The sequence below is a fragment of the Rhinolophus ferrumequinum genome, chromosome 3 (assembly GCF_004115265.2).
Source record: "Rhinolophus ferrumequinum isolate MPI-CBG mRhiFer1 chromosome 3, mRhiFer1_v1.p, whole genome shotgun sequence".
Lineage (NCBI taxonomy): Eukaryota > Metazoa > Chordata > Mammalia > Chiroptera > Rhinolophidae > Rhinolophus > Rhinolophus ferrumequinum.
This window is the reverse complement of record NC_046286.1, coordinates 15,702,444-15,716,896: the sequence shown is the minus strand read 5'-3', so window position 1 is coordinate 15,716,896 and position 14,453 is coordinate 15,702,444. Positions and strand designations below refer to the sequence as shown.

Genomic DNA, 14,453 nt, shown 5'->3' with positions numbered 1-14,453 from the left:
ACGCTGCCAACAGATGATAGGTTTCTTGGTGACAGTCACATTGGTTTAGCAGACATTGTTTTCTCCAAGATTGCTAGCCTCATCCACCTTCAAATGCCAAGGAATTTGTCTTTACTCAAAGATGGATCTTAATTATATTTTAACAACTTTATTAAGGTATAATTTACATACAACAAAATTCACAATTTTAAGTATACAATTCAATGATCTTTAGTAAATTTACCAGATAGTGCAAGCATCATCATGATCAAATTGTTTTTCTGACAGTAGAATTTCATGATCAAATCAGAGTTTACTCTTCAAAATGGCCACAATCCGAGAGATATACATCTATCTCTTCCCCAATAGAAAGGTTTAAGTTGGAAAAATACCATAATTCCACCACTCTGTGAATCTTGACCTGGTCTTTCAGAAAAAGCCCAATTAACTTCCAGCTTCAGAGGAGGAGGACCGTGAAGGATTTGGGGCACTTTGGGCCAGTTTCTTGCCCAGGCTTTGTCTTTCCCTTTCTCCCTCCCCTAACTTAAATGTAACAGAGAAAACTCCCTGCCTCAGGCACTGAGTCCCCCATATTCATGTTTTACAGACAGTGTCCCTCAAAGCTGACCCACCCCTTCATCAGGTACCTGGGGACTGAGTTACACCCTGAAAAGAAACCAAGAAAATCTTACTGGGAAAAGGAGAACTTTTAGAAAGTGATCATTTTGAATATTTTTAAGAGAAACAGCTTCTTTCTCTTTGTAAAAAAAAAAAAAAAGGTGATGCAAAAATTGTAGTTAAAGAATGGAAATAAAAGTGTTAAGAAAGTGGATTTTTTTCCCCTGAAGTTTTCAATGAATAATTAAAGGATTTGGTGCTTCCTTTAAGCTCAGAGGAGGTTGCCAAGGGACAAGATGATGAAGTCAAAAGCAGAGAACCATGAAAATCTGCGGTCTTGGCAAGGCCTGAGGTATACTTTAAATGTTTCCCTTCACATGGAAAGAAACTGTCCAAATAAGTATTGGTTATTTCCATTTATATGACCCACAAAAACCTCAAACAATAAACTACATGTTCAGAAACAAATTCACTATCCTACCTCCCACAGCGGTTCTTCTGGCAATATCCCCCATGTCAGTGAGTGAGGTTACCACCCACCAGTCACGCAAATCAAAAATCTTGATCATCCTTGATTCCTCTCTATTCCTAACCCCTACCTCAACTAACAACTTGTTTCTTTACATATTTCTGAAGTCCATTCCCTCTTCTTTATTTCAACGGCCTCTTCTTTAGTGTAGGTCCCTTTCATTTCTCTCCTGGGGATCCTTTAATTGGTCTCCTGCCACCAGTCTTGCCCCACCTCCAGTCTTTATCCACTGCTGCCAAAGTAATCTTTCTAAAATGGAGAGTTGAACATATTTCTACATAAGAGTGGATTCCCTTACACATAGCTCACTATTACCAGCTTCTGATAAGCTTCTGTTTATCTTCCTGGCTCCATTACTCATCACTCTGCCCCTTACATGCAAAGCTTCAGACATCCTGAACTTAATGAGTTCTCCAAGTAAGCCAGATTTCTATTCATGTTTGCTCTCTTTTCTTCTTTTCTTTCTTCTTTTTCTCTCTTCTCCTTCTTCTCCCTCCCCGCTTTCTCTCACTCTCACTCTCTTCTCACCACCCCTATTTCTCCTGCCTCTCCTCTTCCTCTATGTCCTTCTTCCTTCATCTCTCTAACACTCAGCGGGGCTCCCCTGACACTTCACCTCACGCTACATGAAAGGTCCTGCTTCTGTCTTTCTATAGCCCACAGCACTCACCATAGCATATTAGAACCATTTATTTGTTGTTTCTCCACCACCCCCGCCTGCCAACTGTAAACCTTGTGACGTGTAGACTGTGTCTCGTACTTCTTTGTATCTACAGACTAGCATTCTTCCTAATACACGATAGGTGTTCTATATATCTTTCTTCTTTTAATAAAAGAATGATCTAAGAAAATACTCAGGTTAACTAAGGTACTTAACTTGTACCTAAGTTGTCATAAGAATTTTACTTTTTTTACTGCCATTTTTTGCATATTTTTTTCTTAAGAGGCTAAATCGTGTGCTAACTTCTTCTTCATCTCTGTTATCCATCAATGATTAATTCAAATTCCACCATCAGAACTAAACAACCAAATCCAGGCAACACCTAGGGGCAGTGATGGGAACTGCAGGGTGAGCTAGTATCTCCAGGCTGGGGTTGAAGACACACAGAGTTACAGCAGGTCGTAGGTTGGCCTCCCAACCTCATCTAGCCCAGGTTGATTGACATAACCACAAAAAAAGAAAATGGGCTTTTTTCTTAATATACCAATTATTTCTTCTTAGAAATGAATAACTATGAAGAGTAAGTTTATATCTAGAACTTTTCAAAGAGGTCCAGCCAACAGAGTACCATCATTTCAAACAATAACATAAATAAGGTGTGATTTATATTTTAATAAATTTGACTTTAAGAAGCACTGTAATTGAAAACGTGACCTAAACTTAAGAAAGAAATGGAGATAAATCTCCCTGGGGCCCAAAGGTTTCCAAACAGCCCATTCTCTGCGTAGTATGTTAAAAATGTTATGTAATTTAAAAATTCACAGTGAAAGATTTGATTTTCCTTTTAGTTTCTTTCCAATTTCTTCTTTTAGCCTTTAAGAGAGATATGTCACTTTTTATAAACCAAAGGATAGGTGATTTCCACACGATGTAAAATTTCATACTAACCCCTCAAACTGCTGAAAGATAATATATGAGCTCTCTCCTTCATAGGGCTTGAAATCCACACAGGACTTGAGGCGAAACATTTCAAAGGCATAGAGAATGGCTCCTTTGGCATTCAACTCTGCAGAAATCAGTAAAAATACCAATGAGTATTATTTAGATCTTAGATAATGTATATAACATAGTTTACAGAAAAACATGTCACCACATGAAATCCACAGAAGTGCATTATAAGTTTTTTTGTTTGTTTGTTTGTTTTTTCAGTAGTAAACAGATTCCTTGAAAACTAAAACTGAAAAATTATTTGTGGACATAAACATCAAGGGCATACTTTAAATGCATAATGTAAATAAAACTACAAAAGAAGAATACATATATGTATGTGTATGTGGCTAAATGAAATCATAAAATAGCTTCCCATTTTCTCCTTTTCCTGTCTCCCCATTCAAGCAGAGATTCTGCGTGCATTGCCTCAGGAGAGTCACATGGCTCTCTTTCACATGGATGAATGAATAGATAAAGTTGTAGAGAAGCAATGAGAATGGTGTTCCTAAACCCAGTGTGAAAAGACATCCCCTCTTGTTGGAGAAAGAGAGCAATGTAGAGACGTTTGTGAATTCTGAAAGCATAAGCACATAACGCTATTTTACCGTGTTTTCTTGCAAGACCTCTGGAAAGATGGCAAGGCTAGACAGGCAGCACTGCAGACAGCCTTAGAAAAGATTGCTATAACCCAAATTTGGAACCAAAGCAGCAGAAGCCTAATCTACCTGAAGGGGCAAGAACAATAGACGCCTACTAGTGACTTGTGTGAACCAGTGATCAAAGAGTAAATGTCTTTCCTTTCCCTTAACATGCTCACACCACTTTGGTGTTGCCTAATACAAGGATGGGGCGGGGAGGAAGCATGGTCCAGAGGAATGGAGATTGTGTTTAACTTTGTGGGTGTGGTTTGTCTCTCCCATCAACTCATCGAAGGTATGTCTCTAAGTTCAAAATAAAGCTAAGTCATATAAAATTAAATTACATTTCTTGTACATGTGGTCTTGTGCATTCTCTCAAAGAGTTTGTAATTCTTGGCAGTTTATCAAGTAATTACTTCAGCTCTTATTCATTTACTAAACTACCAAGTTGGAGCTTCCACAGTTCATACGTCATAAGACCTTATCAAGGTCATTAAAGAAATACTCATTGGAAGAGTCAGTGAATTAATTGTGGAAACAACATAGATAACAACAAGGCAGCTTGGTTTTCACAAAAGGGTAAGGAAAAAATGTTGATTTTGCTAAAGTCATTCTGCCTATAAGATTATGTTGCTTTTGTTATCCTCAAGCCAAATAGTGGGAGTGCTAAGAGTGGTTAATTTTAAAATCACATCATTTCCAACTTCCACATACCTGAATAAGTTGTACAAAGGGAATTAAGCAATTCTGTAATAATTTTGTGAAAACTGTCCCAACATAATTCAAAAGAAATAAAAAATGGAATCGAACCCTACTTGAAGCCTTTTTCTTCGCCGTGAAACCAACCCTGCGTATGCCTGCCCTGAAAGTCACACTTCTATTTTGTGTGCTGTCTTTATGTACATAGTCTGCTCCTCTTAGGACACTATTAGCCCCTTGTGAGGAAGGAGCTTATCTTTTGCCTCAGTGCATCACTGTGCTATGACATAGTAAATTATATATAGTTTTGTCTTAAACAACCATGTTAGGTTTGAAAACCACGAGCCCTCCTTAACCCGCATCAACTAATATGAGAAGAGTTAACTTGAGACACGGATGAAGCTGCTTATTAAAGGTGAGTAAAGGAAGGCTAATTGTATTCAGTTTCAGAATCTTTTGACAGAGTTTTTGATACGGTAATGCTGAAGGAGCTTGAATCTTACTAATCCTCTCACTGATAACTGTTATAAACTTCGGGGGGAAATTAGGAAAAGAAATGCTTTGAAAGCACTGGAAAATGACTAAAACAGGCAGAAACTATAGGAGGATTTACTCATGAAAGGAGGAAATGTCATTGGTTAAGATTTACATTTATATAGCTTTTTGCATGAGGGCACACCTTAATTATTTTAGTGCAAGGAAGAGAGAACTCAAGCATAAATTTGCAGTTGTATTTTCTTGACATATCACAGGGAAGAGTTTGGGATTGCCTGAGTGGCTGAAAATCAAGGGAGAAAATCCTGGAAAGAAAATAGCAACGATTGATTGTGTGTGCGGGGGAGGGCTGGGGGAGCTGGTGGTTTCAAAATCTGTGTGTAAACATATCTCCAATTTTTGTCTGACCCCTGGACTTTGCACGAATTGGAGGAGTCTCCAAGGAGCTTAGTGGAATGTAACAGGTGGGATGCTGGTTAAATTAAACAGATATCTCAGCTGCTTCCCACCACATTGGGGAGAGAAGTTGGAGTTTGAGTCATGCCAATTAGAGGGGCTGGGGAAATTCTTGGGCATTCTGTTGAAACTCCAAAGAGGCCACGTCTTAAAAGACTATGTTCTAGCACAAAGGGATTTGCTTTGAGCTAAGGACGAAATCAAAACAAAACATTCACAAATCCAAGATGATCAGTCAGTAATTTACTGCACTAACACAAATTAACACTATTCAGAAGAGAATAATAGAATGAAGAATCTCTAAAATGTAATATTTACAATATCTAATGTACAACCAACACCAATAATCACCTTGATCTATTTAACACTGATAGAATAACGTGCCCCAGAACTGCAGAATACAAGTTTTTTCAAGTGTACAAACAACATTCATCAAGATAGACCATAAGTCAGACCAGAAAACATGTCTCAGCAAATTTCAAAAGATTGAAATCTTATAGAATATGTTCTCTGACCTCAACAAAAACTGGAAATCAATAATAGACGGTCTAGAAGAGCTCCAAATATTTGGAAACTTAAAAATATATTTCTAATTGGCCTATGGATTTTTTAAAAAAGCACAAAAGAAATTAGAAAATACCTCAAATAAATTTTAATAAAGATACAACATGTAAAATTTGTGGAAAGCAGTAAAGCCAGTGTTTCAAATAAAATTTATAGCTTTAGATGCCACATTATAGCATTATATAATGTTAGAAAAAAGTGAAGATTTAAAATCAATGAGATATATATTTCCACCTTAAATATTAAAAAAAAAGAGCAAATTAAACCTGATGTATGTAGAAGAAAGGAAATAATAAAGAGCAGAAAGCAACAATATACAAAGCAGAGAAGCAAGAGAAAATTAACAAGTCAAAAGCTGGTCCTTAGAAAACATTAATAAAATTAATACATTGCTTTAAAAAAAAGGCAAGTCACAGACTGGAAAAAATATTCATTATATATATCTGACAAAGGACTTTAATATATAAAGCTCTGTAAATAATGAAAAGTCAAATAATACAATAAAAAATCATGAAAGAGTTGAACAGACACGTCATATGAGAATACACAAATGGTCAATAGCACATGAAAATGTGCTAAATTTCATTAGTCATTAGGAAAATGCAAAATAAAATCACAGTGACACACCATTTCACAACACTAGAATGGCTAAAGTTAAAAAGATTAACACCACCAATGTTAGTGAGAAAGTGGAACCAATGGGACACTTGTACATTGTTAGTGAGAAAAATGGCACACTCCCTTTGGAAAATTGTTTGGAATTTTCTTATCAAGTTAAACATACATTTACTACAACCATGTGAAATATGGACTTTTCTGTTTGTCAAAAATGTCTGCCTTCTCACAGAAAGGGAAGATCAGTATGCTGAAAATAGTATCCTCATACTAAATTTTGCTTCACCTAAGCAAGCTATTATTTCAAACGCCAATTTTTCATGGCTATGCTGCCAAATTACATTTCACTGTGCTTTTGTTCTTTATGATGCTTCTGGTCTTATTAACATATTAATGTGTTCTGCCTTTTTAAATTTAATATTTGATACTCTGTGTCTCAGACTGGCAAAGCAGCACTGGTTTCGATGTAATGTCATGCCTGTCAGCCCAGGAGATAAAGAATCGTCAGGGCTTGGAAATTCTCTTATACCTTGGTAGTTACTCCCAATCTGAAGCCAATGACCGGAGACAGAGAACAGAGAAGAGTTTAACCCAAAGCTCCTAATTGGGAACAATTAGTATTACCCAGATTGTCTGCCAGTATGTAAGGAATGGGGAACTTCCACCTGGCGTTGGGGTCTCTCAGGCCATTTCTGGAGTTCTGTGAAAACAAAGCAGAGATAACTATAATAGAAAGGCTAGTCCTTAAAGTCTCGTTGGCTTCCGCCTTCACTAAACTCTCACACCACAAATAATCTGTCACATAATTCAACAGTTGAGTAGCATTCATGTTCTAATTATAAAGTGATAATACATTATTGACAAGTTGGAAAATTCAGAGAAATTATTAAGAATAAAATAAATAGGGGCGGCCGGTTAGCTCTGTTGGTTAGAGCGTGGTGCTCTTAACAACAAGGTTGCCAGTTTGGTCCCCAGATGGGCCAGTGTGAGCTGCGCCCTCCACAACTAGATCGAAACAACTACTTGACTTGGAGCTGATGTGTCCTGGAAAAATACCCTTAAATAAATAAAAGTTAAAAAAAAAAAGAACAAAATAAATAAAACCTGCAATTCCCCCAAACTGAAATAGCCACTTTAAACACTTTGCTGCATTTTCTTCTCTCATTCTTCACTTATTAGGAAATTGGGTGGACAAGCAATTTAATAATTATAGACTCTTTTTTACTGTTTGCTAATTTTTTTTTTTTACTCTGTATTCGTTACTACCAACCACAGTGGAAGTCCTTGTGAGTACAGATTACAGATTAGATTCTTTCATTTCCTCCACCGTGCCAATCCAGGGCTCGACACAGCAGAGGCTCACAATCCTATGTCACAGCCAGTCCTGAGGGACATAATTGTGTTATTGGTGGTACTCACCTGAAGGAGGATGTCCCCTTGGAAGAGGTCCAACCCTGCAGCTAGAGGTGGATTTTGAAAAAAGAGATATTTAAATGAGCATTACTAAAATTCATCTTTTCCATTGTAAATCTTTCATTGTTCACCTTTATGTGGTGCAATTCATTCTGAAACCCTGCAACATTCCCTCTAATTGAGCGAGTGTAAATAGCCAAAAAAAATATCATATATTGTCACATCTTCTGTTTTCATTTTTGGAACAAGAAACTTTGTCCAAGAATTATAAAGGGAAGAGATAAGTCGGAAAAGATCTTTTTGATTACTGACTCCAAACCTCTCGTATTTCAAGGGGTGAAATGGAGTCCTGAGATGGGAAGTGATGTACTAGGTGCTCAGGGGCTGCCTGAGTTTTAGGACCCCTGTCCTCCCACCCCAGCCCCCTTCTGCCATTATACCATCCTTCTTGACCCTGCAGAAATGAGTTCACGTTGTTCTTTGCCCTGGAAAAGCAACGGAACTCTCCAAAGCCAAGCAACTAAGGTTGTCCTTGCATCACCCTTTTCCTTTTATGCACACATTTCCTAAAGTTTCTTAACCTCCATAACCCTATCCTATGTATATAGTAACAGCACAATTAACAACAGATGGCAGTGACACCACTGCCCCACCACCAGTAGCACCCAGATTTTGAATTTCCTGTTCCGTAGAGGTACTGGTCTATTCTCACTGTCGTTTAGGCTTGTCATGAGCAAAAGTATGCATTTCCTGACACCTGGCCTGGATTAGGAGAGAGCTCTTCTGGAGCAGTACGAACAAGCCCACTCAGACCTTGGCCCCAGTGGTTGGTCAGCATAGAAGGATCACAGAGGCGTGTGAGAGTGCAGCAAGAAGAGCACTTCCAAAGGAGTACATATCCATTGAAAGCAAACCTCGATCTAGTCACTACCTGGTTTGCTCAGGTAGCATATACTTACTTATTAAGTGTCTAATGTGCCCAGGCATTGTTCCAGATGCTGGGAACATAGCAGAGAAGATAGCAAAGCCCACAGGGAAATGACATTCTTGATTGGGGAGGGAGGGAAGACAAAAAAAATAAATGTAGAGTATAGCAGATGGTGAAAATCACAATGAAAAAAAAAAAGCATAAGACAAAGGAAGGGGACAAGAGTGCTGAGGTGGGTGAGGGTTGATCCTTTACAAAGTGTGGTGAGGGAAGGCCTCCCTGGGGAGGCAGGATTGAAGCAGAAATCTGATGGAGAGAAAAGTGAAGGAAGCGTATTGAAGGCAAGGGCAGCAGCAAACACAAAGGTCCTGAGGCAGGAAAGCCTGGATGTCCTAGAGTAGTGCTTCCCAAATGTTAACATCAGAATCTCCAGGGGTGCTTGTGTGGGGACAGAGTCCCAGAGAGTAGTTTCCAGGCTCTTGGCCTCACGTCAAAAGGTGCTGGCTTGGTTATTAGATCGCTATCAGTTGTAATCAGATGGCCATCAGCTGTGACTAGTTAGCCATCAGCTATTACAGGTTAGCCATTAGCCACTAATGTAACTGCTGTGGCTGCGCTAGGGGGTTGTGGTTTGTTGGCAGAGAAGTGGACAGCAGATTGTGGATCGTGTGGCTCCTGCTTCCTGTATCTCCAACCCAGTCTCCCACAAGAATATAGTGGTATGACTCCCCTATCTATGGCTCCGTGGGTGTTCCTTTTTGGCCTCACGTTCTTGTGCAGGAAGCAGGACCAGAGATCCTGCATGACAACAGATTGCTGAGCTGCACGCCCAGGGTTTCTGAGTCGGTAAGTCTGAGATGGGGCCTGAGAATTTTATTTCTAATAAGTTCCCTGGTGATGCTGATGCTTCTGGTGGAGGGGGCCACACACTGAGAAGCACTTACTAGGTAGAGAAATATCTGTGAGGTCAGGGCTAGAAAGCTCGAGTAAGGAAGGAAGGAAGTTGTAAAAAAAAAAAAAAAAAAAATGAGGTCGGAAAACTGGCCAGAATCAGATCATCTCAAACTTTCATGTGCATAGGAATCATCTGGGCTCTGTCAGAATGGAGATGCTGCTGATTCTGTAGGTGTGGGTTGGGGCCTGAGATGCTGCATTTCTAAGAAAGCTTTTAGGTGGTGCAGGTGATGGTGGCCCATGGACCACACTTTGCGAATCAAACCTCCAGAACCTTTATTTTGCACGGGATGAGATGTCAGCCAATAAGTAAAGGATCAGAGAAGTGACATGGGCTGATTGATATTAAGAGAGCTCTGTCTACTTTGTGAAGAGTAGCCTGTAGGATGAAGACAGAAAGGGAAGAGCAGTTGTGAAGTCACTACAAGGACCAGGCCAGAGATGAGACGGCTTGAACTAGGACAGGAAAAGAGAAGTTGCTGCTGAAAAGTCACAACTTGTGATGTAATTTGAAGGTAGACCTAATAGTATTTGCTGACAGATGGTGTGTAAGGTGTAAGAGAGAGTCAAGAGTTGGAGCCACTCTGAGGTCTGATCCTAAAGGTCTAGAAGGAGGAGACTGCATTTACTGAAATGCAAAAGACTGAGAGGAGCAGGTCTTGGGGTAGAAAAAGTTAAATCAGCATCATGAGGCATGGAGAGAAGATCGTAAAAAAGTGGCAATTTTTTCTATATGATGTTTGCCAAACAATTTGTGATTCTGGCTATGTGGCTAACCCAATCAACCTTGATAGCTCGGTTGGATTGACCTAAAAAGAGAAAGGACCCACATGGTAAAATTTCTTCATTGTGGTCACAGTTCAGATATGGTGATGGATACGAAGATTAAGAAAAGGCTCTAAGGTAAAAGAACTGTTTTTTACTAGATAAATAAGGATAAGATTAGGAAAACGATTTCTAATTCCAGCCTGATAAGTACAGCACATCCTCTCAATTACTACATCTTGACGGCCTGACTCTAATGAGAGATCATTTGATGCCTGAATCTAAAGCCTTGAAAACCATTCACCCATTCACCTCGCTCTGCCCGTGCAGTCATTCCCAAGCTCTTCCGATGAAATATCAGCTAGCCTGCCTCCCCCTGTAAATGGGACAAAGCCGGAGAAATTTAACCTTTAGGTATGGGGTTTTTTTTTTTTTAGTTTTGAAGTCTTCACATAGCACTGCGCTATGATTCAGAAGACCAGGAAGTAAGCCCCATCACTGCCATCTGTGATATTGGGCAGGTCACCCCAATCACAAAGAGCCTCCTGTCCCTCCCTGCAAAAGGAAAATAGCACTTACTGCTCTACAGAATTTGACAAATCAATGTGCAATTAGATATGAACGCTTTTGTAAGCTTTAGGTGTTTATGACCATGAATACCTCTGTTTCCCATCAAGCCTGACCAAAGACACCCAAAATGGAGAGGCTTCTCCCTTACTTTAGAAGCTGTACAGAAGAGGAAAAAGAGAGATGATAACTCAGCTTCTCTCTCAGTAATGGACGAGACTGATGGACTTCTTTAAGAAATGTGTTTGTGGACAAGATGTCGAAATGGAAACACCTTTGCACTCTTCTCTGAGTCCTGAGCAAACATTTATTAGTAAATATGATGGCCCTGTAGAGGGACTGGGTTTTTCCCCCTCCATTAAATATAACCCTAGGCAAATTCCTTATATTCTTTTTTAGCAAGTAGACTATCATCTATTTTTCTTTCCTTTTTTTTCAAAATGGAACTGGCAGAATGAACTACTTCTAAACAAAAACCTTGTGTATTTCTAGATCCGTTAAGCATAGATTAGTTCTAGAAAATTTGGTCTAACCATCATTCTCTTTCCACATTTCCATTTTTCAGAAACTGCAAGTTCTGATGCAGCACCAATAAATATCCCTCCCCACAAGTAAACCAATACTGTATTATGAAAGTAATAGGTTTTCAGCAATTCTTTCATAGGATTTAAAATTATTTCAAGGCATTAATAATACAGAAAATGAACCCACCTAAATTTATTTCTGAAATATCCTTCTGTTCTTCAAAATTTGCATCACGTACTGTTAAAAAGTGGGAAAAAAATTATTACTGGTCTTGCTGAATAAAAGAAAGAAAGCTCAGAAACATTCTCTATGCATTTCAATTGAGCCTTACCATTTCCTTTAGAAAGATGCTTAATCTGAAAGAAAATAAATATACAGAAAATGGATAATGTATACTTGAATTAACGACATTTTTAAATACCCAGAAAAGCAGAACTCTACTTACGGACACAGCTGCTATGTGAACAAACAACAGGGCAAATGAGAGAATGCAAGTGGATCTAGTCCAAGCCATTGTTGCAAGTGAACAGATTTTAGCAGACACCTTGTGATAAATGCCTCTTGGACCTTGCCCTGGCTGTCATATTAGTAACTTTGACCCTTCCATATGTATTATAGCGCTAAAAAAAGTAATCAGTGAAAATGTCATTGACCCTTTTGAGGACAAATACTAAGTTTAACATGAAAACTCAGGCTCCAGACACCAGGGAAAAGTTTGAAAAAGTTAATACTAAGATAAGCATATCAAATCAATAACACTTCTATAGACCAGCAATAACTGTTCATATAACAGATAAGAAATCAGTTTCACAATAGAAATAATCTACAAAATTATTTTTAAAGTACTGAAATCTAATAAAAATTAGATTTTTATGGAAATATTATAAAGCAATTATAAAAAGTTTTGATCTCTATACACACACACATATATTCATTCATGGATGAGACGGGTACATATATTTACACACCCTCCTACTCTTGCATGCATGAGGTATAAGAGTGGTAGAATCTTAGGTTCAGAGCAAACCTCAAGGTCTAGAGCTTGCATGTCCGTATAATAAAGATGGTCATTATTTTGATAGCAGTCTATAAATTCAATGTTATTCCAACAAAAAGCTTAACAAGGTCTTGTGGAATTTGACTGACAAACTTTCTGAAATTCACATGAAAGAGTAAACCTCCAAAAATAGGTAAGAAAACTCTGAAAAGGAAGGACAAGGGGAAAGGAATTGTCCTAACAGTATATCAATAATTTTGTATAAAGCTATGGTAGAGAGTGTGATATTGCCAAAAAAGAAAAAACAATGAGTCTATAGAATGGAATAGGGAGTTCTAAAACAGATGCAAGCATATATGGGGATTTTGTAGTATATGAGAGAAACTGAAAACCCAAAAGTGAAAATTTGGTCTTTTCAATGATGATGTTGGGACAATAGCATTTCTCTGTGATGAAAAACTTAAATTCTGACACTAGTCACAAAAATAAATTATGGATGGATTAAAGCAGGGGTGTCCAAACTGCGGCCTGCGGGCCAACTGTGGCCCGCAATCCATTTTTTATTGGCCCGCAGCAAATTCCAAAAATATATTTAGTTTACTTAAATAAACCAGGTGAGGCAATACGTACTTCACCTCGAGGGAGTGGCCCGGCTGTTTGTGTATTTTACCGCACACGGCCCTTGGTGAAAAACGTTGAAAAAGTTTGGACACCCCTGGATTAAAGACTAAATATCAATATCAAAACTTTGAAAAAGAAAATATAGGAAAATTCCTTTAACTTTGGGGTCAGAAAAATTGTTTAAATGTGAAGAAAAACAGAAATAATAAATTTGACTATATCAAAATTTAAACTTTTTTATGACAAAAAACACAACAACATAGTTAAAAGACAAGCCACAGATGGAAGAAGGTATTGATCCTGCATATACTTGAATAAAAGTAAATTATCCAGGAATATAAAGAAATTCTTACAAATCAATAAGAAAAAAGAGAGATAGTTTAAGAGAAAAATAGAAAAAATGTGAACACAAAATATACAAAAACAAAAACCCAAATGACCGATAAACATATTAAAAGAATTTCAACTTCACAAGTAATCAGAAAAATATCTATTGAAACAACAATGAAATAACAACGAAACAACCTCAGGCTCAGATTGGCATAAACGAAGAAGGTTGACAGTATCAAATGTTTACAAAGAACATGAAGAAACAGGAAATCTTATACACTGCAGGTGGGACACAATTCCATGCTACCTAATAAATTAAAATATGCATAGTTTATAAACTAGAAATTCCACCACCAGGTATATACCCTAAAGGAATTTACACATATGTACACAAAATATCATATATTTATTGTGGTATTTTTTTGTAATAGTAAAGAACTGGAAAATGTATTTATACTAAAAGAAAAAAAAATTATGGAGTATATTCAGTTACATGCAGATGAGTGTTTAACAACCAGCTCTCTGAAAACAAACATATAAACAGCCCTTATTTGTAGTGATTGCTGATTTCTGGGGCATGAATACTCCCACCGTGGTCAATTTCAAGCTACCAACACGATGTCACTGAATGCAGTGCTGGGAAGAGAGGTGCATCATGGGTTCTACCTGCTCCAGCACAGGACTGCATATATTTATACACCCCCCTACACTTGCGGGCATGAGGTATAAGAATCTTTGGTATGAGGGCAATCGTCAAGGTCTAGAGCCTGCATGTCTCCACCTCAGACCTACTACTGGGGCAGATGGGCCAATTTTGCTATCAGAGGAGCACTTCCTATCAGAAAAGTATTTCCAGAAGCAGAGAGTGGGGCTTTCTGAGCTATAAAACGGGAGACATGACAGCTGGGGGCCAGCACATGATGGGCACAAGAAGTCTAGGACTGACTTCCACGGCCATTGTTGGGTGTTTTGCCATGGCCGTTGTTGGGTGAGGTTGTAAAAGAGGATGTAGAGAATGTGATATATAGATGATGTATTACAGAATTGTACACTTGAAACCGATGTAACTTTACTAACCACTGTCACCCCAATGAATTTTAATTTAAAAA

The 14,453-nt window shown here is 38.2% G+C and overlaps 1 protein-coding gene across 1 annotated transcript in view; it reads right to left on the bottom strand.

Annotated features, from left to right (window-relative positions):
- Positions 1 to 11,942, bottom strand: part of MEP1A (meprin A subunit alpha) — a 29,734-nt gene extending 17,792 nt beyond the window's left edge. The window contains exons 1-6 of the mRNA XM_033093859.1: positions 11,842 to 11,942; positions 11,728 to 11,752; positions 11,583 to 11,633; positions 7,664 to 7,704; positions 6,869 to 6,944; positions 2,736 to 2,853 (exon numbers count right to left, since the gene is read on the bottom strand). Of these exons, the coding sequence (XP_032949750.1) occupies positions 2,736 to 2,853; positions 6,869 to 6,944; positions 7,664 to 7,704; positions 11,583 to 11,633; positions 11,728 to 11,752; positions 11,842 to 11,910 (380 nt within the window). The 5' untranslated portion in view covers positions 11,911 to 11,942. The remainder of the gene's footprint in view (positions 1 to 2,735; positions 2,854 to 6,868; positions 6,945 to 7,663; positions 7,705 to 11,582; positions 11,634 to 11,727; positions 11,753 to 11,841) is intronic.
- Between the last annotated feature and the right edge of the window lie 2,511 nt (positions 11,943 to 14,453).